At 34.4% G+C, this 27,387-nt stretch overlaps 1 protein-coding gene across 1 annotated transcript; it reads right to left on the bottom strand.

The window, feature by feature from the left end:
- LOC132555653 (uncharacterized) lies at nucleotides 1-27,051 on the bottom strand. Its single transcript, XM_060220004.1, has 11 exons — nucleotides 26,658-27,051; nucleotides 9,782-9,847; nucleotides 9,322-9,445; nucleotides 7,557-7,690; nucleotides 6,311-6,404; nucleotides 5,900-6,018; nucleotides 5,577-5,664; nucleotides 4,951-5,246; nucleotides 4,475-4,568; nucleotides 3,819-4,096; nucleotides 1-3,004 (listed from the first exon to the last, which is right to left on the bottom strand). Exons 1-11 carry the CDS (start codon nucleotides 26,683-26,685, stop codon nucleotides 2,937-2,939), a joined length of 1,389 nt encoding a protein of 462 aa, XP_060075987.1. The 5' UTR covers nucleotides 26,686-27,051; the 3' UTR covers nucleotides 1-2,936.
- Nucleotides 27,052-27,387: the final 336 nt, after the last annotated feature.

The following is a 27,387-nucleotide window of genomic DNA, read 5'->3' as shown; positions in this document are numbered from 1 at the left end:
TTCTGAACGATTTCAACGTTTATTTAATCAGTGTTAAAGACATGCAATCCCTGAAGAAAACCGGTGTAACTTATTGTTCGAATGAAGAAAGACCACATTTAAACGCCGATCGTTGGGAGTGTCAATAAGATAATAGTTTGTGACATATCAAATAATAAATATTTGCTAAAACAATGTTTTTGAATATTCTGATATATGCATGATTGTATATGTAAATTGTGTAAAGAAAAATAGGTCAACTGTCATTTGTAGGAAATTCGGGTGAAAACTACACATGCATAATACTTCACAGACACTTTTGGTTTTTTTTAAGTACAGTGCATGTTTGTTTAACACTGGTATATAGCCAGTTATGTACAAAATATTTATATTATCCTGTATGTAAACCAATAAAAGTTCAGGTATTCATAACATTCACCTCATTTTCAAACTTTTGAAGTATAAACTCCCTACTAAAATTGTTTGAAATTTCTCTTTTGTTTATTGTAAAATTGTGAATGTTATCATATAACTCCTTAACAATGCCAGATAACCAAACAGGATACAGATGACTTGCTACACCACGAAGTCACTTCTATAATCTATGTTAATGGTCATCAATAGAATTGTACAGGACTGAACTCCCATAATGGGTGCAAAAGGATTCCTTCAAAACAAAAAAGTGCACCTTTCTTAATTTTCCATTTCATATTGAATTATTTTGTTTTGTATTTAATAACATGTATTTGTTATTCTATGTGATAACATGTATTTGTTATTAAATGTAATAGCATGTATTTATTGTAGGTAAAAACATGTATTTGTTTTGTTTGTAATAACATGTATATGTTATTCATGTAATGTATTTGTTTCGTATGTAAAACATGTATTTGTTTTTTTATGTAATAAAATTTGTTTTGTCTAATTCTTAAAACTTTTTATTTCATGTTTTTGATTCATGAGATATCTCAGTGTAACAGTTCCTGACATTTCAAATGTCTGCTGGATAGCTTTTCGTTGGAGCAACAAAAACATTACAAACACACACAAACATAATTTAGAATAACGGGTATCAATATGTCCAGTTTGCCAGTGTATCAGAATTGCACTTCCAACACTACAGTGCTTTGGAAAATTTGAACTTGAATTCAAATGCTTGCAATTCAAGGAAAAACATAGCATTCATATCAGCGATGTTAATCGTCTCTAAAACAAGAGTTCAAAACTGATTATAAATATCATATTCATATGCTTAACATTATTTGATCGGTAACAACACACTCAAATCAAACGTTCTTAGTTCTTTTTCCGGAGAGTTGAATAATATGAAATGAGGTAAATACTTTTAAAAAATGTTTACAGAAAGAGTGATTTTGTTTGTATTGAACAGTGAATCCAAGAATTAGTATCAGTATTTCAAATACAGAAGAAATGAAAAAAAGACATTACAGGTAGTCACATATAGATATACATCTTTTTGAAGGTTTCTAGGATGCTTAAAATACATACTGAGAGGTTCATGACATTATTTACAAAAATGGTCAAGAGTGACATTTGTGCGATAACCACCAAAATCCAATCACGCGTAGCACTTTGTGACGTGATGCTGTGGTGTGATTGTTAATCAAATATGGCGATGGGCACATGAGATGAGGTCTTGTCCGCTCGTCTCAGAGGCACAAAAATATTTCTATACACTCCAAGAACGTGGAACATAATAGTCCAGATTCTTATTAACATGAAATCTATTATATCTATAACTACGCTTTCCACTCCCCACCCCATCCGCTTTTTGCGGAAATTAAGAAAATGGAATGTGCATAGCGGCTGATCTACACGACAAGTATATGTACTTATGTTAAATTTCCCTTATGAACAAATAAGCGTCTAGTAAATATTTGATCGAAAGAAGTTTCAAAACACTTGTGTTATTGTTATAATCACGGTAATCTACCATTTAACAAGGAATGCATTTCCTTCATTATAACAGAATGAGTGGAGCAATCTAGCCACCCACTTAAAATAATTAGGAACATTTTTTCAAAAACCGTTATAATTCTTAGTAATTTGAAATATGTTTTGCTTAGTGTGTTAAAATTGGACTAAATTTACACTCCTTGAAAAATTATATTTGAAATTGGATGGATGAGACATAACTTTTCCATCTTCTTTTTTGAAAATAATCGACGTTCAAAATTAATTAGTTTTGAGAAGCGTCCTTATTTTTCCGTCGTGATGCGGGAATGGGTACGCCAAATACAATATCTCAGGAATGAGTAAAAAAAACTACTTAATCATGCACATTTTGTTAAATCCTTACACATCCTGATTTCAGTGACCGCTGACACAGAAGACTTGATCACATTAGAAATGTCATCCTGTCTCATAATTGCACGTTTCCCGTCGTAAGCATTTAGATAACGTTCAGTGACAGTATAGTCTAGATCACCAAGCTAAAAGTGTAGTTAAGTATAAGTTCTTCTAAAAGTCACCGCTAAGGGCTCTTATCTCATAAATATCGAGAAACATTGCGGCGTTCATAAAACACCACCTGATTGCGAATTGTCAAAGATGTAGAATTATGTGTACTTTGTTCGTATTTATCAAAACATTAAATTGTGTTAATGGAAAGAGTGGCCCAAAAGGTCCTTATCTATAAAAACTTTTTGAAATGCAAAACATTTGGCCAACCAATCAGATTGCCTATCAAAATTTGGATACGCCTCATTTTCGATTTTTTCGTATTTTACTTAGTCAGAACGCTCGATGATGTTTGAGACAAAGAGTTGAGTTAGGGTGCTTGGTGATCTAGACTGCTTGGTGATCTAGCTTGGTGCCAGTAGAGAAGAGTCAGTTCAGGTTCCACTCATTTGGATCAATGAAGGGTCACACATCAGTATCCTTTCTGTCCGGATCCAATTATGGAATGCAGCACGTATAACTGTAATACCACAGTCTCATACAAACTTGCTTACTACACACAACAAAGTCAGGACGACAAGTGAAACGGATTTGTCCTTGTTTCCTGAAAACAAGAAAATATCAGCACTATTAATAAACGATTCATTTGATACAGTGCAAGTCCAAAGTCAAATATCTGGATATTTCAAATAAGTTACTTCTTCTCTCAACGGCTTTATTTCTCTTCTTAGTGTTCATAGCTTCGTCATACGTTATAAATGTAAATCTTACATTGAAGATCAAAGAAATTTTCGGAACATAATGACGTATGTAAACCAATAAGACAACACTCGAAGACGACATTTTGACATCAACAGACAAAGGTGTAGACGGTAACACACTAAATCAGAATTAAGAGATAAAAACAATATATTTATGCAAGTATTATCATACGATTTCCACGATTACGATTGTCTCCCTTTTAACAGGAAGGAAATGTGGGGAAATACGACTTCCTAATTTACATAATTCTGAGTGGTGATATACGTGTCTGTTGTAATTTGTAGGTTTATTATATGTTCAGATAAAATATAATGATAAACTTATGCAATTGTGTAAGGATAGACGAATTTTCATTGTTTTGTTATATTGTGTTTTCACAATCGTAATGATGTTAATGATGAAATATCACCAAGGGTTGTGTCAACTTTATAAAGTAGAACAAGTTCTGTCAAAGGCGACAAAGCAGTGAATGTATATTTCTGTGGTAATTTTAATCTTAACACTTAATCGTAGATAAATCCAAACGCTAACGAATGTAGTGTGATCGGCATCACAGGGACGAAAATAGAAAAACACTTCACGTGGTGGCATTCATCATTCTGAGATATATGCCATTATATCAAAACAATAAGATATTAAACAAAACATTAACTAACCTTTGTTACAGCCTATGATACCATAGTTGTGACCCGTACACCCCGACTTCTCTCCGGTCTGGTCCACATTAATTACGTCCAGCCTACTACATCGACTTTCGACTAGGTGCGCAGTCTGGTTCTGTCCGGTCCGACTAAGTCCAGCACGTGCACATGTGCGTGCGGCCGCAGATGTACAGAATGTACGTACTTTTTCAGGCACGCGAGTCATTACCCGAAATAATTTACACATCTCCGATACTGTGTTACATAGACAACTAGCTGCTGTTATCGCATCTCTGAAATTAAAATCATACATTTTTTTTGGCCGATTTCACAGCTGATTATTCAACAACCATAGATTGCTTCCAAAATCACGAATGCATTGGTTTATTACAGAGAAATCATAACACAAGGTCTGTGGAATGTTGTGGTCAAATTGCTTGAATTCAATTATATTAGGAAATATTTAATGGAATTTTACATTTCAGAATCTCGTTATTATGCTTGAATGTTTAGTTGTCAGCTATCAGTTGGATTTTGACTTAACATGAATTCGGATTTCGTTCTCGGTTTTGTATGGTGTAGGGTTCTGTCCGTTGATGGATTCTTATTCATCATTACGATGGTTTATTTTTTATTGTACATTTGTCTTATATATGTATTGTTTTACTTACGCAAGTGTCTCTGCTTTAAAATTATGTTCGTCCATCGAGGAAAGTTTCCATAAGCTTTCTGCACCACATGTTTCGATATCTACTGCAGGTAATGCTAGAAAAGAAAGGAGCAGTGTGGTCTTCAATGTCTTTAACCACTTTAGCTCGACTGAACTTACTTATTAAATATTATAAAAAAACGAATGTGTTATAAGATTTAAACATTTATTACATTTTTTTCAGAAATTTTAACATTATTCAAAGGAAAGGAAAGCGTAGAAGCTGACCCCTACCTTATGTGATCCTCATCCCAAAAACTGATCAAACCAAGCAGTGAAAGTTACTGGCTGCTAAAACACGGCGTATACTCAAGGCAAGATTATATCTTTTCTCAAATTTAAACTTGTTTGATCGCCAAAGATAAGGTGTTGATGACAATTTGTAAATGGGATAAATCGACCAATAGTTTAAACAGTATTGGTATCCGGAAAACTTACCCTGTGTAGTAGTTGTCGGTGTCGTTGTAGGTGTTGTCGGTGTTGTAGTTGCAATAGTTGTAGTTGTTGGTGTCGTTGTAGTAGTTGGCATGGTAGTAGTTGTCGGTGTTGTTGTAGTAGTTGTAGTTGTTGTAGGTGGTGGTGTTGTAGTAGTTGTAGTAGTTGTTGTAGTTGTTGTGGTGCATTGTATATCCAACATATCGTAGCTATAAGAAGGCTCGAACAGTTTAAGGATAGTCATAAATTCGGGGCAAACGGAATTCATCTGAAGACATGCCTTAAATTGCCAATGTGATCTGAAACAACGGCCAACAGTTTGTACTAAAATGTAGAGTAGATCAAATGAAACACATCTGCAGAGAAGCGATTATAGCACGTTAAAAAAACACGTCCAATTTTTAAACGATTGAGTTTCTTTACAATATAGGGATAAAGAGGTTCACATGAGCAAGTATTTCCAAACTTGATTTAAATTATTAATGACAAGAATATTGAATGAAAAAAAAAAACCTTGGCTTAAAGCCAATACCTATATCTTTTCCACCAACGTTGTCATTATTGTGACGGGTATTATTCAGTGTAATTATTTCAATGTTTTTTCTCATAATTTAGCATAATGTACATACTGGCAAGGTGTGGAGGAATCTGACAAGTAGCTGATATGAATACGACAGGATTTTATTGCAGCAACGGTAAGATCCAAATTAGAGCAACCTTAAGTGAAAAAAGACATGATAAAAGAATATTTACATAATATTTCCAAAATAGTTATAAGTTATAGGCTCTTTGCGTTGAACCCATATCAATTAGTGTATAAACCTTATTGGTATGAATACAAATGTCGACTGGTGTTAGTGTCACAAATTACACATCAATTGGTTAAAATGGCTACTGATTCTTGTGATCTACTTTGTGTCACTTTTTTCCTGACAAAACATTGACTACTTACCGGTTTTACAGAATTGTTGCCAAGTCAACACTATTTCCTGGTCTAGAAGTGACAAGTAAAATGGCTGCTCGAATTGACAAGACACTGTATCTGCACACTCTAGGCTACTGGTGAATGACCTAAACATGATTGGTTACGTTATTTTATTAGTGTCCTAATGCGTCTTTCAGTGTAAAACGAATTCACGGGCTCACCAACAACATTTTTACCAATTAAGAAAAGCAATGACCGCAGTTAGATTGCAAAGTTGAAATATCGTAAAAAAATCTAATGTCGGTCGTTTAATTTTGTGTCAGTGTCCCATCCAAACAATAAGATCGATAGCAAATCAATTATCAAGGAAGCATCTTTTTACTATAAACTTGTTTCGAATTTACCACTGCGCGTGTAAAAACACGTGATTACACTTACCTGCAAAATTTCTCATATTCCGATGTATTTTGTAGGATGACATCTGTTGCAATCATATTCGTACAGGAAGGAAAGCTCTGATAGTCAAGACAAACTGCAAAACCAAAAACAAGTTAGAGCAAGAAAATTGGAAATAAACGTGCCAAGAATGGGATGGGGTTAACATTGTATTCAAACCATTCTCGTCTCTCAGAGTTATCTCCCATCTACTGCGCGGATAACGTGTTTTGCTGTCGACATTTACTATAATATTAAAAAAAATAGGGATGTTTCCTCACACTTATATTCGCATTGTCGATCTAGTTATGTAGTTCTGTAACGTGCAGCCTAGCTTTGCACACGGTGGGTAAGTCTCTGATTCCTTGCAGAGATACTAGCTAACAAATGCCGATATATACATATAGTGTGGAACAGCAAACTCTACCTGAGTTAACAATAAAACTAACGAACGAACTAGTATTCACATGGACTGCTGTCCCGACACAGACTGTTCTGACTAGCATGTGAGCGTGAGTGCAAGCTCGACACCCAGTGACTTCACCTAACCCTAGTTTCAACTACTGAACTAGTCGCCGAGCAATACCACTCACTTAGTCGGTCCTGACTAAGCACTAGGTTGTCCTACCAAGTAAGTCAACCCTTGCTCGTGTTCCAACCTAACCCTATAGCTAGCTACCCACAGTCAAAAGTCCAAGCTTCGGTGAGAACTAAACAGCTCTCGCACCAGCTTGACAAGTGGTTTCGGAAAAGCCACTATTTCAGACTTTCACCCACCACCTGTTAGAAATGACTGTGTTACTTGCTTAGTAAGAAGGCTTTCGTCGTCTGTGTATCTCTGAATGCTTCACCAACAGTCAGTATAACAGCGCTCGCAATAATTCAAAGTAATAATTATATACATGTATAATAAACTCTTTCATTAGGTGTGACAATTGTTGATATTTAATTTACCATAAATGATGCATACTAAAATATTAACATAGTACAGAATACCTTTCCATATCTTACTTCATAAATATAAACATTTGTATTAATCGACGAAAATCATTAGATGAACAAATTAACCAATATGTAATTAGCTATAATCATATTCAAGGGACATGAATCTTATACTTCAATTTCCATTACACAACTCATATTCAAGGGACATAACTCTTATACTTCAATTTTCATTACAGTTCTAGCGATAATTTGCTTTGATTACGTTAATGTTGTGTGATTCCACACTCCAGACCCTTCAACAAACCTCCAGTACAGGCATCGTCCGCGTCAGTCAATGTTTCCTGCCATTGCAGTCTCAAGTATTCATATTTATCTAGTCCACATTGTTCCATGTGTACGTTGTAACATCTGATGTAACTGCTGTTCAGGAGTGATATTCTAAGTGGAAGTAAATGGTAAACACAATATCAAATATATGGTCACAAAAACACGACACAAAGACATTCCATGGAGTATACATGGTATTTCAGTCAAGAATTAAAAAAAACATTTGAGGTTTGGAATATGTGTTAAACTAGGCATAATTTGCAGCCTATCCGAGAACCTTGTTTACTTCCCGGGAATTAGAAATAGGTGATATTATCTCATTTTGTTCTGATTTACTTTCAGCTTTGTTCGTCCTTGTGATTTACTATGGTGATTTTGTCGTGTTATATAAACACTTGTGACAATGTTATTTTCACGATCGCCATAGTGATTTCATTGAGAAATATCATATTTCTTTGTAGATATAAAGCTGACCGTGTTTTATGCTCGTTTGTGTGCCTGTTTGGTCCGTTGTTGTATAACCTGTTCGCATTTAAGAAGATATTACTTACTTAGATTGACCAAAGTTTACGTTCCGGATGTCGTCGATGGAGCAGAAGTCTTATTTTTCTTGTTCTTAGTCAGTAAATCTTCCGTTTGTTCATGTTTTCCCCTCGTTTTATTAAATTTGAGTTTGGATTATAATCATGTTGACATGTTGGTATTTTTCTTTTATTTGTCCTTGTGTGTAATTGAGTTATATTTTTTCCGCGTGCATAACCGAGTGTTGATTTGTCCATTTGCTTAACCTATTAATATTTTTTCGGTCTATGTAACAGATTTTTAATTTGTATGTCTGTGTAATGAGTTATAATTTGACCTTGTGTATAAACTGTATGTTCTGTACTTTGGAAACATTGATATATATTTTGTCCTTGTGTGTAACTGAGTTATATTAAGTCTTTGTGTGTAATTGAGCTATATATTGCCTCTGTATGTAGCTGAGCCGCTTGCTCTTGTGTGAACTGAATTAGGCTATGTAATTTGTCTTTGGGTGTATAAATGAGTTATATTTTGTCCCAGTGTGTAATGTGTATGCTATATGTAATAATTACTTTTATCCTGCGTTAACACTGAATTCGTGTCAGCTTTCCGTTGTGCTAACTTTGTGGTGACGATGTTTACATTTCTTCATTGTGTGATAAAACATGGTTTGAGTGTTTCATATCCTGTTGATAACAGTAATGGTAATACGATTGACGCAAAACATATTTGGTTTAATGCATGACTGAAATAACTGGCGGGTCGTATAAATGGTTACCAACATATCAAATCGCTAAAGATGTGCACAAATTATTAACAGAATCATGATCCAAACTTAAATTCAATAAAACTATGGCACAATATGAACAAAAGAATTTACACAGTCTCCTGAAAAACCGTGTGGAGAATAAGACCATGTGTTATGGGAGAGTAAGCGTCTCCTTCTTCATCGACGACATCCACCGTCTAAATCATGTCAATCCAGCCAGGTAAGTTATGTCATGTTCTCAAATTAAAACTATAATTTTAATCAACCTCCATCGTCCGTCGGTCGAAGACTTCTTGCACGAAAATCGTGATATTAGGAACTGACACTTGGATATTGAAACAACTGCGACACCATAGGGAAATTGAAACCGTCAACTTATCAATACGCTTGTTGGAAATATATCCATGTTGGGTCGTTGTAGGATACGCCTACAAACTTCCTGATTACATACCTACATAGCTCCTCAGATTTAGACGTTATGATTTGCGACGATATAACTTGGTCACTCAAGTTCTGCAAGTCGAGAGCACAGACTTCGGCTTTCCTTACATCACAGGGGATTTTCACAACGTCAGCTATAAAACGGCATTCTATTAGATATATCTATAATAATATATCGGTAAGCAATTAAGATTCGATTGATATGTCGTGTAAATGGCATATTTTTTTGTACGATACGATATTTTTTAATGATATTCACTAAAATTTAACGAAAATAAGATATGGTTTATAGTCATCTCAAACTCAATTGGTTAATCATGATATGACACTTAGTGACGTCTTACTGTTCCATGAACACAAAATATAGAATAGGCCAATATACATTTTATACAGAAAAATTTCAAACATCAATGATACAGATGACAACCGCTGACTGAATGTCAATGTCATGAGAACTTTGAAATACCTACCGAAATGGGGCGTTACGCTCAGGAGAGATATCAGCAGTCCAAAAATCCATAGCCTCCGAGTGAAATCTGTGAGGAGATATATATGTACGTTAGTTATATGCATTATCAACACCAGTTATTGTTTAAAATTGTTGTATTATGTTAAAAACTGTACAATTTATCATTTTTTATTCTACCATTTTATAGCATATGAACAATTACATTTAGAATTAATTTCCTTTGTGCCAGAAGTAACAACAATGTCCAAAAATCCTAAATGTCTAATAATTCAATAACGAACCAATAGCTGACTAACAATGGTCTATGATATATGGTACAATATGATTTAGACATTTGGCTGCAATAAAAAAAAACAAAGAAAACACCAACATGGTAATATAATGATTATCAAAACTCAAATTCCATGAAACAAAATATGAACAAAAGAAACATTTACACGGAGACTCCTGAAAAAGTACTAGAGTAAGACCAGGTTATCTTTGACAATTAGGGAGTACTTATTTTAAACAAATGTATTTCTATAAAGAAATTGAAAAGCATTTTCAAAAGCGTTTCAAAATTCGCCACAACCATACATTATGATCGAGAATATTTAGGTAATGAAATTACTTTTCCGAATGCAAAGTAGATTTAAAAAAAAATAATGATACTTTCTTTGTTATAAAGTATGGTTTGAGATAATAATGTAACTTAATATGTTGCCAAGAACATAAATATTTACGATTGGTTGTATTCTGCGTGCAACATTTAAATTCATTCAGATAGTGGAACGGTTCAGGATATACACATGCAGTTGGCGTTGTTTAGAAATTATCTGATATATGAAATTACAAAATTGTTGATCACTTTGGATTACTGACGGATCCTAGAAGGACGAAACAGCTGTATGTATCTAACTATAAAGTTGTATTAAAGGTGTTATTCACGTGTGTTTCTTATGTTCAGTCTTGTCAGCCTTTATATACGTCAAACAATAAATTTTATATGTCCTCTGTTAGTTACCAGGATAAGTGTTTATTCTAGAGTTAAGTTTACACACGATTAAAGTCAAAATTTAATTGTCGTATTTTATTGCTTCAAAATTAGGCAAGATGATTCGGCAGCAGTTATCGGTCTGTATCTAAGCTATTTACTAAACGGTATGGAATTACAGAGCACTTTCTAACAAGACAAGAAAAGCACCAATAGGAAGAAAGCAATATTAGAGACCATTCAAAATAAGTGCTTATTTCCGAGCAAAAGTGAATTTATGTATGCAAGATAAAACTTGGTATTTCAGTCGAATACTTGTGTTATCAGTCGATAAAACAAGAGTTTTTAAGTGTATGCATGAGGAGGTCGTTAAAATAGCACCGCTACAGGGCTAAGATAGCGTAACTCCATAGGTCACAGATCTATATCGCTCTAATTGGTTTTACACAACCTTGTATTTTTCCATCAGGCCCCTGTCTATTGGTGAAATGCACGAGGGATTAGATGGTGAATACGTTTCTTGTTTTGGATTGCGATAAAAAAGTAAAATTGGTTTCGCAAAGGTTTTAATCCTCTGTCCGCTTCCTTATTATCTTTTTATTCAAGTTACAGTTTGATAAATAAATGACACTAATCCTGAACTTCATTGAAACATTTTATAATAAAGTTTCTGAAAAAAACATTTTTCGATTACAAGATTCTGAGTGAGGCAACCCTAAATATGAATTTAATCAAAATACTTCTTGTTTCAATAGAAACCATTTAATATAAGTTTTTATTAATTTATAACACTTTTTAAAACAATATCTGTTATAGGAGTTTTTCTATCAGTTCAAAATTTCAAGATTTCTAAGATGATTTAAACTGTGATGTTCCAGTTCATAATCAGAAAAAAACAAACGTACGCGAATGCTTCTCCATGAGTTGAACCCAGCTTCTATTTTCCTTGTTGGTACATGTCATGTCTTCGTTCATTTCAAAATGACATACCCAGCGAATTCAATTTGCATAACATAAAGGGGTTGTAAACCTGTTGGTTTTTTGCATCACATTACACGGCATCACTAAGGACATCCTTTTCACGTCCAGTGAGTTACCTTCTGTACAATCCTAATGCAAGACAAAGACTTATAACTCAATATATATACACCGTAGTTATTTATCGACCACACTGATGTGTCACATAGATTAATAAATGTATTCCAAAATTAAAGGAAATGTCTACATCCTATTCCTGTTTATGGACTACTCGCTTTCTGAGGCTAGCTGGAACAAGAGACTTATCTGATGCATTACTTATTTCAATTATAGAACTATAAAATGACAAATGATCTGTCGTGTCTTCCTTTCCAAAATCTACTCTGCTCCCCATACAGTAAGATCTCTCCCAAAGTATGAGCCTGTTGATATAGTACACTACAACAGACAATAGCCGAAACTGAAGTAATTCCACAATTATCTTCAAGAACATCCTAAAATACCGACCGCTTCCTTACATAGCAGGCTTTAACCTTTAAACAATTAGTCTAACGATATTGGAATACTTTGTCATATTTATAGAACATATTTAGTTCGATGCTTGACCTTGTAGGATGAAATAAAAATATCCAGGGTTTAATAAGTTCAAAGCTACATTTAATAACATTTTCGTTAATACTTATTATCATATTCTTAGATACCAAATGTTAGTTTAGAGTAAAGGAATGGAGGTTGAATAGGTATTGTAGTTAATACTGGAAATAGGGAGTTTATGCTGACGTTATCTACAGATACATTCCATTACCAAGAATTGGCCATTTTTTTTACGGTTCAAAGTTTGATATTTTTCTATAATGGTCATTATGATATCTAAAATGTACTTTTAGGAGATAAGGAGATTCTTAATTCTCCAGGGAATAGCAGTATATATCCGCTACATCATTTGGTCTAGTCATTAGGTGGTAACAGAAGGGTTACTGTTACATGTATGGCAGACAATCTATTACGGCGGTCAGGAAGTCTTACACAGGCTTAGGAGCTCAGATTGCAATGTCGTTGATAAAATTAGTCTGTTAGACGGACCACTCAAATGAAAAACATAAAAAATTTAATACAATACTAAAATGACGCCTGGAAAAACCCTTAAAACTAAAAATGAAAGATATTCAAATAAAGATTTAAATGATGGAGTCCTTAAAATGTGGCGAAAGAGGTGGGCAAATTAAAGTGGTAAGCATAATATGCATTTGACACTTTGGTACAGTATGACATTTCAGATCCTTTCTATGTAATATTTTCCGTCAGTTACAGGTTCTTGGTGTGTGTCTCGTCAGAAAGTGTCCTCCCTGTCAATTGCATTTCAACATTAACCGAACCTTCGTGTAAATCCCATCAGTCAGTTTCCTGCCAGTCAAATTACATTTCAACATTAACCGAACCTTTGTGTAAATCCCATCAGTCAGTTTCTGCTAGTCAAATTACATTTCAAAATTAACCGAACCTTTGTGTAAATCCCATCAGTCAGTTTCCTGTCAGTCAAATTACATTTCAACATTAACCGAACCTTTGTGTAAATCCCATCAGTCAGTTTCGGCTAGTCAAATTACATTTCAAAATTAACCGAACCTTTGTGTAAATCCCATCAGTCAGTTTCCTGTCAGTCAAATTACATTTCAACATTAACCGAAACTTCGTCGATTATTGTACATGGTACGTACCCGACTAAAATCTGAATCCAACTGTCACTAAATTTAAAGTGAGGAGCTCAAGCAGATGTGTAAATCAATACATCACATTTCTTATCGCAAAACGAAATAGAATATTTCTCAATAAGATCGCTTATAAAACTGTTTTCACGAATTCTTTTAAAAGTATTTAAATTATGTAATAAAAGAATCTCGCGCGTTCGTTCACGTTTCGTTCGAGATTTACGACTTCCATCAGGAACATCAGCTAAGCCTTTAGAAGATTTTTATCCTTCCAGAGCAACTGGTCTTTTTATTGTACTTTTCCAGATTTCCCAAAATCTGTCTTTTGTGTATATGTTACATTTCTTTAGTCGATTTTGAGTGTTGATGTCGTTATTATCCTGTGTCTATATACATATAAATAGTACACAGGTACTTAGTGCACACACTACACCAGCGTGTTTGTCACGTGACCGCGTGTAAGTGACAGGATATACATCCTTTACAAATGAAACAATGGTAAAGCCTTGGGTGGATCTACAACATGTAAAAAATCGTATTTAATCCCAGAGACAATCCGTCTGTCACGGATCTGATAGCCGTATCGTTTACATTAACAACGGCGCGAAGTAATTAAAATCGAAATCAAAAACATTGTATTTGTATTTCATACCTAACCAACTATCTTAACCTTAAAATAACACATTTCAAGCACGATTTAGTGATAAATATAACATAATTAAACAAAAGTCCTAACCACTTCGATGATACATACTTGTAGAAATCCCAACCGAGAGTTAGATTATTAAGATCGATCTTAACAAAGGAATATGCATTGTGTACCCTAAAAAGCATACATGTATCTAAACGGCAAAGACTAATTTGTTCACGTACATTATAATGATGTAATTGCAGTGTTTCTTTGGGTACACAATAAACAATATGACTTTATACTGTTCTAATTGGCCTAGCTGTGCAATATTGGCAGGTGTCCATGTTTAACTAGTGACGACAATCCGGTCTCGGGTTATATTGTACCAGACGTATAAGCTTGTTTTCTCTTTTGCACATGATGTTTTAGTCAGGTTGTCAATGTGTTGTAAAGTGTTCACACTAACCTGTGGTCATTCTCGTTATTAGACAATACAATTTTTTGTACTTTTAGACATTGCGGAATGTCCTAATAACGTTATAACTGTATGGACTGATTAGTTACACGGCCGGAAGGCCCGGAGATATCAAGGATGCATGGTCCTGAACTATATAGAGGAGGAAGTTTTATGATACACTATAAAGATAAAACACGAAATAAATTGACCTAGAAATACGATAGCCACGCCCCTCTATACATAACAATGTTATCTTTAGTCAAGGTCAAACTACTTCAATGTTACAGGACAATATATTTGTTTTATATTCTAATAATGTTTTGTGTAATTCCCATAATCGATGCATTTGATTGCATGTCATTACACCGTTAGATCCAATGTAGATATCAGCGGTGAAGATTAATACCTGGCTGCAAGGGTAGATAATGTATGTTGAGAATTCTTTCCCTTTCTGGATAGCGATATCCATTTTCCTCATCGGCAATACTCGCTCAAAATAACACGACTTCAGTGGTGTCAGTTGTGAATATTTTATCAAAGAAACATACATTTTGCTGTTCGGCTGTATTATGCAATTTTATTATGTTTGCATATACTAATTTAATCTCATACTTTTATTGGCAGATGCTACATGTACAAACGTGTGAGTCTATTCTATAATCCTTACAACAGACGATGGTAAATTTAATTATAATCACCTATTAATCACCAAACCCAACTCCATGTCCAAGAACATTCATGTAATTGTTTGTCTTTGTTCTGCCTATGGTATACAGTTTCGTTATTTTCACAACGATTTAGATTTCAAACTGATATTGTAATACTCATCACTACCGAAAGTAACTTGATTATCATTGAAAGTTAAATTACTTTCGGTGGTGGTGAAGACAATCACATTTCAATAAACATGTTATTTTTCTGATACTTATTTCATGTTTACTATTTGAAAGATACAAAAACTACATTCGATTGAATATAAAAAAGTTGTCTTTTTTTCATTTAAAAAATAGACGAGAAATTGTTGATGAATGTTTTCCGTTGTCTAATGAGTGACAGGGACATCCTGCCTTGAGTGAGACAACAATGGTGCCAGAAACAAAAGGACCTACTTAAGGCGAGAGTGCTATGGCTAACTCAAAGAGGAAATATCTGGTAGCGAAAAGATTTCTTTTCCACTTCACTGCTTTAATAAAAACAATGACGATGTTTTGCTTTTGTTTTAAAATTTAAGAAAGAAAGACAGAAAAAGTATATTTAAACTGCCTTTTACATGTATATCCGACATCTTGGTTTCATGTATTCGTTGTGATATAAGATCTTACGAGAAGTAGATAAACCGTTCTAATTCATACATTACTTTGAGATTAAACTTCAGTCTGACCCGTGTCAGTACAACAACAAAAACCTACTAGTCTTTTGTATGGATGTACCAATTTATTTAATGTCTTCAGACATTGCCCTCGTCCGTCACTGTGCTTTGTTGACGGCCGTCTAGAGAAAAACACACACATTGTAGACACATGTTGTATTATGACAAACGTCCACCGTTTAGCCAAGATCGTAGATTAAAAAAACCGCACATGTTGAGAAACATGCGCAGCCGACATTTGCGATTAGGATCTGTTGCCGAGGACTACGTACACGTGGTATATCTTCACGTAGACGTCATGCAAGAAGTTACATATACGTCATCATTAAAGGTTAACATACCTGTGGTTCCCACTTGACGTAATGAGCTAGTAAATCTGACATTTTTATGAATGGATTGGAAATACTTAGTGCACACTAATTATAGTTTGACGTAATTATCACCACCCTTTTACCATAGATCAATGCATGTAATTGGATGAATCCATTTGATACTTGAAATGTTTTCGTTGAATGATCTAGTAATGAACCAGAATAAACAGATAGGTTAATGTTAAAAAAAGCAATTCCAACGTACACCTTATTTTATTTCAAACAAGTTAATTGGCGTAAGTATAAATCATACCACAAAGTAAAGGATTCTGAACTTATTATGATGTATCGCTTTATCACACACACACACAAAAGACATTAGTTCACTTGGTGAAATAATTAAAGGCGATGAAAACGAATCCGGTATTTCTAGACGGAATACGAAATATCGATTATAGTAAGTAACGAGACACAAGGCACTGGGAATATGTTGTACTCAGTGACAGAACACCGAGTACCGGAAACAGGTACTCAGTGACGGAACACCATACATCGGTAATAGGTACTCAGTGACGGAACACACCAGACAGACATCGGTAATAGGTAATCAGTGACGGAACACCAGACATCGGTAATAGGTACTCTGTGACGGAACACCAGACATCGGTAATAGGTACTCAGTGACGGAACACACCAGACAGACATCGGTAATAGTATTCAGTGACGGAACACCAGACATCGGTAATAGGTACTCAGTGACGGAACACCAGACAGACATCGGTAATAGGTACTCAGTGACGGAACACCAGACAGACATCGGTAATAGGTACTCAGTGACGGAACACCAGACAGACATCGGTAATAGGTATTCAGTGACGGAACATCGAGAAACCAAAAATGATTACTCTGTGAAGGAATGCCATCGGTGACAGAATATCCGTAATGGAGCAACAGAAACCAGAAGTTGATCGATGTTGATTTTAACTTAGAATTTCTTTGTAAAATTAGAACTATAGAGTTATATGTTGTTTTTAGTTCAAGCTGTAATATATATTGCGGATTATAGAGAAGGTTTTTGACTTTATCTTATACTTCAGTGTGGTTTTTATCACAATCTCTGGAAGGAAATACGACATTAGATGTTTTTGAGTGAAGACACTGCAGTATATGCTTTCTATCTTAACATGTGAAAGATTCCGAGCTGAAGTCTACTTCGTAAAGACACATTGAATTAATTTTTTGATGGAAACGTGCAAAAGGTTTTGAGGGGAGATTTTTGTTTTGAATTGAAGTAAAGAAATATCATAAGTATGTGGTAAAATATACATAAAATGATAAGATTAAAAGGTAGGTAAGATAATGACGCACTGCAACAGGTCAAAACATCCTTTCTTATCACCACATGTGTAGGCAATATGTTCAAATATTTTATTCTTAAAGACAGTATTGCAACATTTGACATGTCGTATCACTCACAAGTGTTCATAGGAGGTAAGGAGCCATAGAAAATCTGTGATAAATATACCCTGTTTAAACATAAAAAAGTAGAATGTTAAGTTCACTCTGTTCTTGAAACAGGTGTTATCAATACAAAAATAAAACAAGAATTACAATAAGTACTTCCCGACACCAAATTCGTTGATCTTATCGGAGATTTCGGTATGTGCTCGTGAATGTCTTTGGTACAGTGTATACATGTTCTGTTTCGGATCACTCCACACCATATCTGTACAAGTTCGTGACGTAATCCGGTTTCAGTCAAGAATGCATGGGAGTAACATTAGAGAAATGACCAAATAAACACTTTTTTACTTCTTATACGATAAGGACAAGATGAAATTTCGCAACAGAGAATATTTTGGTCTCAGGTATCACGGTTTAATCTGAAACATATTACAGTTAGGACAACATCTATTAGTTAGAGATATGGTATAACGACATTTGATGGCCTAAGTTACGTCATATCGACATTTGTTGGTATGAGTTATGTTATATCGATATTTGATGGCCTGAGTTACGTTATGTCGACATTTGTTGGTGTGAGTTATGTTATATCGACATTTGTTGGCGTGAGTTACGTTATATCGACATTTGTTGGCGTGAGTTACGTTATGTCGACATTTGTTGGTGTGAGTTATGTTATGTCGACATTTGTTGGTGTGAGTTACGTCATATCGAGATTTGATGGTGTGAGTTACGTTATATCGATATTTGATGGCCTGAGTTACGTCATATCGACATTTGTTGGTGTGAGTTGCGTCATATCGACATTTGTTGGTGTGAGTTACGTTATGTCGACATTTGCTGGTGTGAGTTACGTTATGTCGACATTTGCTGGTGTGAGTTACGTTATGTCGATATTTGATGGCCTGAGTTACGTCATATCGACATTTGATGGTGTGAGTTACGTCATATCGACATTTGTTGGTGTGAGTTACGTCATATCGACATTTGATGGTGTGGGTTACGTCATATCGACATTTGATTGTGTGCGTTAGGTTATGTCGACATTTGTTGGTGTGAGTTACGTCATATCGACATTTGTTTGTGTGAATTATGTTATATCGACATTTGTTGGCCTGAGTTACGTTATGTCGACATTTGATGGTGTGCGTTACGTTATGTCGACATTTATTGGTCTGAGTTACATTGTAACGACATTGGTTTATCTGAGGTATGTTATAAAGATACTATTTGGTTTTGAGTTTATTAAAACAATGCTGTTTAGTTTTGAGAAATATTATAATGATACTGTGTGTTTTTTAGTTATATTATAATGATACTGTATGATTTTGAGTTATTTTTAGTAATGCTGTGTCGTTTTGAGTAATATAATAACAATATTGTGTTGTTTTGAGTTCTATTATAACAATATTGAGTCGTTTTGAGTTATATTATAACGATACTGTGTGTTTTTGAGTTATGTTTTAGCAATACTGTGAGGTTTTGAGTCAATCTTATACCAATATTGAGTCGTTTTGAGTTATATCTTCCCTGTGTTTAACATACACCAGTGTTATTCGCTTATCATGAAATGAAAAAGGAATGCTCTGAAGTAACCTTAAATTTCCCGACGACGCCAGTACATCACATCGCTTCTCTGTGGTAGGTGTTTCCTCTGGTTTATTTCATTTCAAGCGTTCAAGTAAAATACATATTTCTTATCGTCAAATTTTTAATGAAATGTGTCCACATTGCAATCATGAAGAGATTAGATATCATAAAATTTAATTATAGAATACGATGATGAAAAGGACCGATTCAAAACCTGTTCTTTGATGCAGATTCGACATCACTTAGAATTACAGATAAATAAAAGGCACGATTTGTAATCTTCTTCAAATTCCACAAATACTTGATGGTAAACCAATGACAAAACTCGACCAAACGCGTGCTGTTGTTGTTTAACCGTTAACGTGATATATATACATGTTTATATATTTATATGCTTAATAGCAGGTACTTTCAAAAATAGCTGGGAACTTACGAACATCGATATATTTACAGGTTTTACGTAATACTCTAAGAACCTAATGACAAGACACACTTAATCAAGAAATTCTATAATGAATTGTTAAAAACTGTACTATCTATAGAACTTTATACGGTAAAATGAACATCAATATGATTTTTAGAGATTGATTGTTGACTGAATAAAAACATCTCTGTTAATGTGTTGACTATTAATATGAACATCTCTGTTAATGTATTGACTGTTAATATGAACGTCTCTGTGAATGTGTTGACTGTTAATATGAACATATCTGTTAATGTATTGAATGTTAGAATGAACGTCTATGTTAATGTGTTGACTGTTAATATGAACGTCTCTGTTAATGTGTTGACTGAGTGTTTAATGTTAGAATGAACGTCTATGTTAATGTGTTGACTGTTAATATGAACGTCTCTGTTAATGTGTTGACTGTTAATATGAACGTCTATGTTAATGTGTTGACTGTTAATATGAACGTCTCTGTTAATGTGTTGACTGTTAATATGAACGTCTCTGTTAATGTGTTGACTGTTAATATGAACGTCTTTGTTAATGTGTTGACTGTTAATATGAACGTCTCTGTTAATGTGTTGACTGTTAATATGAACGTCTCTGTTAATGTGTTGACTGTTAGAATAAACGTCTATGTTAATGTGTTGACTGTTAATATGAACGTCTCTGTTAATGTGTTGACTGTTAATATGAACGTCTCTGTTAATGTGTTGACTGTTAGAATAAACGTCTATGTTAATGTGTTGACTGTTAATATGAACATATCTGTGAATGTGTTGACTGTTAATATGAACATCTCTGTTAATGTGTTGAATGTTAGAATGAACGTCTATGTTAATGTGTTGACTGTTAGAATAAACGTCTATGTTAATGTGTTGACTGTTAATATGAACATATCTGTTAACGTGTTGACTGTTAGAATAAACGTCTATGTTAATGTGTTGACTGTTAGAATGAACGTCTATGTTAATGTGTTGACTGTTAATATGAACGTCTCTGTTAATGTGTTGACTGTTAATATGAACGTCTCTGTTAATGTGTTGAATGTTAGAATGAACGTCTATGTTAATGTGTTGACTGTTAATATGAACGTCTCTGTTAATGTGTTGACTGTTAATATGAACGTCTCTGTTAATGTGTTGACTGTTAATATGAACGTCTCTGTTAATGTGTTGACTGTTAATATGAACGTCTCTGTTAATGTGTTGACTGTTAATATGAACGTCTATGTTAATGTGTTGACTGTTAATATGAACGTCTTTGTTAATGTGTTGACTGTTAATATGAACGTCTCTGTTAATGTGTTGACTGTTATGTGTTGACTGTTAATATGAACATCTCTGTTAATGTATTGACTGTTAATATGAACGTCTCTGTTAATGTGTGGACTGTTAATATGAACGTCTCTGTTAATGTGTTGACTGTAAATATGAACGTCTCTGTTAATGTATTGACTATTAATATGAACATCTCTGTTAATGTGTTGACTGTTAGTATGAACGTCTCTGTTAATGTGTTGAATGTTAGAATGAACGTCTATGTTAATGTGTTGACTGTTAATATGAACGTCTCTGTTAATGTGTTGACTGTTAATATGAACGTCTCTGTTAATGTGTTGACTGTTAATATGAACGTCTCTGTTAATGTGTTGACTGTTAATATGAACGTCTCTGTTAATGTGTTGACTGTTAATATGAACGTCTCTGTTAATGTGTTGACTGTTAATATGAACGTCTCTGTTTATGTGTTGACTGTTAATATGAACGTCTTTGTTAATGTGTTGACTGTTAATATGAACGTCTCTGTTAATGTGTTGACTGTTAATATGAACGTCTCTGTTAATGTGTTGACTGTTAATATGAACGTCTCTGTTAATGTGTTGACTGTTAATATGTCTGTTAATGTGTTGACTGTTAATATGAACGTCTCTGTTAATGTGTTGAATGTTAGAATGAACGTCTATGTTAATGTGTTGACTGTTAATATGAACGTCTCTGTTAATGTGTTGACTGTTAATATGAACGTCTCTGTTAATGTGTTGACTGTTAATATGAACATCTCTGTTAATGTGTTGACTGTTAATATGAACGTCTCTGTTAATGTGTTGACTGTTAATATGAACGTCTCTGTTAATGTATTGACTGTTAATATGAACGTCTCTGCTAATGTGTTGACTGTTTATATGTACTTCTCTGTTAATGTGTTGACAGTTGATATGAACGTCTCTGTTAATGTGTTGACTGTTAATATGAACATATCTGTGAATGTGTTGACTGTTAATATGAACATCTCTGTTAATGTGTTGAATGTTAGAATGAACGTCTATGTTAATGTGTTGACTGTTAATATGAACGTCTCTGTTAATGTGTTGACTTTTAATATGAACGTCTCTGTTAATGTGTTGACTGTTAGAATATACGTCTATGTTAATGTGTTGACTGTTAATATGAACGTCTCTGTTAATGTGTTGACTGTTAATATGAACGTCTCTGTTAATGTGTTGACTGTTAATATGAACATATCTGTGAATGTGTTGACTGTTAATACGAACGTCTCTGTTAATGTGTTGACTGTTAGAATAAACGTCTATGCTAATGTGTTGACTGTTAATATGAACGTCTCTGTTAATGTGTTGACTGTTAATATGAACGTCTCTGTTAATGTGTTGAATGTTAGAATGAACGTCTATGTTAATGTGTTGACTGTTAATATGAACGTCTCTGTTAATGTGTTGAATGTTAGAATGAACGTCTATGTTAATGTGTTGACTGTTAATATGAACGTCTCTGTTAATGTGTTGACTGTTAATATGAACGTCTCTGTTAATGTGTTGACTGTTAATATGAACGTCTCTGTTAATGTGTTGAATGTTAGAATGAACGTCTATGTTAATGTGTTGACTGTTAATATGAACGTCTCTGTTAATGTGTTGACTGTTAATATGAACGTCTCTGTTAATGTGTTGACTGTTAATATGAACGTCTCTGTTAATGTATTGACTGTTAATATGAACATCTCTGTTAATGTGTGGACTGTTAATATGAACGTCTCTGTTTATGTGTTGACTGTAAATATGAACGTCTATGTTAATGTGTTGACTGTTAATATGAACGTCTCTGTTAATGTGTTGACTGTTAATATGAACATCTCTGTTAAAGTGTTGAATGTTAATATGAACATCTCTGCTAATGTGTTGGCTGTTAATATGAACATCTCTGTTAATATGTTGACTGTAAATATGTACTTCTCTGTGAATGTGTTGAATGTTAATATGAACATCTCTGCTAATGTGTTGGCTGTTAATATGAACGTCTCTGTTAATGTGTTGACTGTTAATATGTACTTCTCTGTGAATGTGTTGACTGCTAATACAAACATCTCTGTTAATGTGTTGGCTGTTAATATTAACGTCTCTGTTAATGAGTTGACTGTTAAAATGAACATCTCTGCTAATGTGTTGACTGTTGATAAAAACATGCCTGTTAATGTGTTAAACTGCTATTATGAATATCTCTGTGATGTATTGAGTGATAATATAAACATATGTGATTTGTTAAGTGATAATATGAGCATTCCGTGATGTTTTTGCAGTTGAAATTAACATCCCTTTTAATGTGTTGACGGTTAATATGAAATCTGTCAATGTGTAAAATGATTATATGAATAGTGTTGACTGTTAAGTTGAACATCTTTGTTTATATGGTGACGGTTATTATCAACATCTACATTGATAAGGTGACTGTTTATATGTAGGTCTCTGTTAATGTGTTGGCTGTTTACTATATGATGCTGGTTTTTACGAACATCGCTTTATTTCACAATACACATACGAGATCACTGAACATCACTCTACATAGTCGTACACATCAGCTTTTGAATGTCGGGATATTCTATTAAAACATTTATCCGACAACTCAAAGACACAAAAGTTTGATTTTAATCTTTTTAATTGTGAGTAGACGTGCACTCAAAGACCTGTCTATCTTGGCACAAAGAGAAGTATACGTTGTACATGCGGTAGGATTCTCAAATTTCATTTGAGAGTGAAAGTTTTATCAAGGTTTACTTTGAGTGTTTTCAGAAGTACAGAAAAAAAGAGAGAAATTTTGGCATGAATGCTCTCATAAATAAATCTGAGATCGTACATAAAGATATTTAGATCGACCAACAAGTTGGAATTCAAGACCAAGCTCGACACGTAATATGGCGGTACGAGCCGGCCTAGCTTCTATATTGCGATAAACATAAATGCATCAGGTTGTTTTGCTACGCTGTCCTGACATAAAGATTAGACGTAGGAAAATGTACACCTTTTCCCTGGAATTCAATTTCAGTGGTAATTTATTTTGACCACAGTGTACACCAAATGAGAGAACTATTTATAGACAAGTTTGACCTACAAAGTATACGTAATTTTAAATATCTTTGGTCGACAATTTCACACAAACCTGCATTGTCATTTACATTAATTCTTTTCCCAGAGTATGAAGACGGCAAAATTTAGAACTGTTTGATTAAACAAGCTTTGGCTCTTTGTCCCAACTTTCATGGTTTGACACGAAGTACAGTAAAAATATTTTACCAGATAGCACTGGATTGATAATCAGAACAAAACATACCAACAAGAAACAAGGACATTATAAACTGGACCTTTAAGGCATCAGAACAAAACACACCAACAGGAAACAAGGACATCGTAAACTAGACATTTAAGGCATCAGAACAAAACACACCAACAGGAAACAAGGACATTATAAACTGGACCTTTAAGGCATCAGAACAAAACACACCAACAGGAAACACGGACATCGTAAACTAGACATTTAAGGCATCAGAACAAAACACACCAACAGGAAACAAGGACATTATAAACTGGACCTTTAAGGCATCAGAACAAAACACACCAACAGGAAACACGGACATCAAACTAGACATTTAAGGCATCAGAACAAAACACACTAACAAGAAACAAGGACATCAGAACTGGACATCAGAACAAAACATACCAACAAGAAACAAAGACATTAAAACACACCAACAGGAAACAAGGACATTATAAACTGGACCTTTAAGGCACCAACAGGAAACAAGGACATCTCCTTGAAAATATCTTGTTTCAACTAGAAAATTTTATACAAGCCGTTTTTGAGGAGATATCAGCTGAGGAAAATCTCAACTTGAGGAAATTTCAAGTTGAGATGTTTTATGCAAGTGGGGCCATAACACACAAACAAGAAACAAGGACATCGTAAACTGCACCTTTAAGGCATCAGAACAAAACACACCAACAAGAAACAAGGACATCGTAAACTAGACCTTTAAGGCATCAGAACAAAACATACCAACAAGAAACAAAGACATTATAAACTGGACCTTTAAGGCATCAGAACAAAACACACCAACAGGAAACAAGGACATCGTAAACTAGACATTTAAGGCATCAGAACAAAACACACCAACAGGAAACAAGGACATTATAAACTGGACCTTTAAGGCATCAGAACAAAACACACCAACAGGAAACACGGACATCGTAAACTAGACATTTAAGGCATCAGAACAAAACACACCAACAGGAAACAAGGACATTATAAACTGGACCTTTAAGGCACCAGAACAAAACACACTAACAAGAAACAAGGACATCGTAAACTGGACCTTTAAGGCATCAGAACAAAACATACCAACAAGAGACAAGGACATCGTAAACTGGACCATTAAGGCATCAGGGCCCACTTGTATAAAATATCTCAATTTCAGATTTCCTCAAGCCCAGATTTTCCTGAACTAATATCTCCTTGAAAATATCTTGTATGAAAATTCCTCAAGGAATTTCAGGACATCCTAGCCGATGACTTCCTCCTGTTCCTTGAGAAAATTTTATACAAGCCGTTTTTGAGGAGATATCAGCTGAGGAAAATCTCAACTTGAGGAAATTTCAAGTTGAGATGTTTTATGCAAGTGGGGCCATAACACACAAACAAGAAACAAGGACATCGTAAACTGCACCTTTAAGGCATCAGAACAAAACACACCAACAAGAAACAAGGACATCGTAAACTAGACCTTTAAGGCACCAGAGCACACAAGCAAGAAACAAGGACACCGTAAACTAGACCTTTAAGGCATCAGAACACACAAACAAGAAACAAGGACATCGTAAACAAGACTCATCAAACATCAGACCAGAACACACAAACAGGAAACAGGGTATCATAAACTAGTCTACTAGGCATCAGAAAAAATACGAACAGGAAACAGCAGCATCGAAAGTCAGACATTTTAAGCCTAAAAAATAGAAAAACGCGAACAGGAAACTAAGTTATTAAACCCAAATTAAAGGAATAAAACACGTTGACAAAAAAATATGGAGTACAAGCAAGACAAGAAAATGTATCACAATCAATTAAACACGATATTACAAATAGATTATTCATACAGAAAAAGCAGGAACATCTGCACTGTCGAGTCCGAGAGGTGGGTCCACAGGGACAGAAATTCACGACCAATGGTCTATATACCTGTATCATAGTCAAGTCCTTGTGGTGCGGCGGTATAGAAGACAGACAAATTATATATCAACTAAAAATCCCAGTAACAATTCAAAAAGAAATATACTGACGACCAAAAATATCTAGTAACAATAAGGAAATATAAAACCTGATGAAAAGTCTACTACAGACACATACATCTTTAAACATTATAATTTACCACCGGGAACAAAACCTTCCAATAAAACCGGAGAAATAAAAGTATAAGGGGTATTCTTGTAGAAAAATTGAGCCATACAATCTGTGTTGGTGAGTTTTCCTTCACTGCATAACATTTTTGAAAAATAAAAAGGTGTATATGCTAAACTTAGTGTTTATCGAGAACAGGATACATAGTTAGCGATGAATATTTAACAATGACAATCATGGAAATATAAAAAAAAATGTACTTACATGTTGTTTGAGCTGATCCTAACGACATGGTTTGTGTAGATCGTTTAACTGATACCTTGACGTCAGGGTGTGCGCGCGTGAGTGGACAGACTCTTGTGCAAACACAACACTTAATTCCGGATTTGGGTTTTTCTTCGTCGGTTACTCATCGGTTGTAGTGGGCAGGAATTCTCCGAAATATAATTTTGTTCCTCAGTATTAGTGTATAAATGAGCACATGTAAAACCCAAACATTACACATCAAGATAGTACTGATTTGACCTGCAGATTCAGAATCATACACAAACGATTAATTTTTTAAGCATCTGTTTACGTCATATTGTGCGAAATGACACTACACCAGTAAAATAGTTTCTTAACAGAAGTTATCCCATAACTGCAGCAGCGGCAGATACAGGGCAGTATTCGATACCGCTATCTTATTAGTTATACCCTGCAGCACATCAAGTTTCCTTGACAACCGGAAAACAGAGGAAGTTGGTCTAGCCGGTCATTGTGGTTTTCCCTTCGTCACAAGATATTATAATGGGTCATACATGGGTTTTAAGGACGAAATAAAAAGATAGGAATGATAAAGGAGATGGTGGAGAGATCTATATTTTAAAAATATGCAACAGTGTTAGACGTAAATTTATGACTTGTCCATAACTTGCAACATGATCAGTTTAAACATGTAGTCATGGAAGTCAGATGTCAAGGTTAAAAGGTGAAGGTCAAATGTTGTGAGGGA

The sequence above is a fragment of the Ylistrum balloti genome, unplaced genomic scaffold (assembly GCF_031769215.1).
Source record: "Ylistrum balloti isolate Yb309-2 unplaced genomic scaffold, AGI_CSIRO_Ybal_v1 Utg370510, whole genome shotgun sequence".
Taxonomy (NCBI): domain Eukaryota; kingdom Metazoa; phylum Mollusca; class Bivalvia; order Pectinida; family Pectinidae; genus Ylistrum; species Ylistrum balloti.
The sequence above is the reverse complement of the archived record's forward strand: the minus strand, read 5'-3'. Positions and strand labels throughout refer to the sequence as shown.

Bases quoted from the DNA above. Each gene is read 5' to 3' on its own strand.
- LOC132555653 (XM_060220004.1), bottom strand. From the start codon at position 26,685: ATGTCGTTAGGATCAGCTCAAACAACAT. The intron at 6,405-7,556 runs GTTTGTTGAAGG...TTGGTTTTGCAG, and splicing joins GGACGATGCCTGTACTGGAG to TTTGTCTTGACTATCAGAGC. The intron at 3,005-3,818 runs GTTAGTTAATGT...TCTTGTTTTCAG, and splicing joins TATCATAGGCTGTAACAAAG to GAAACAAGGACAAATCCGTT.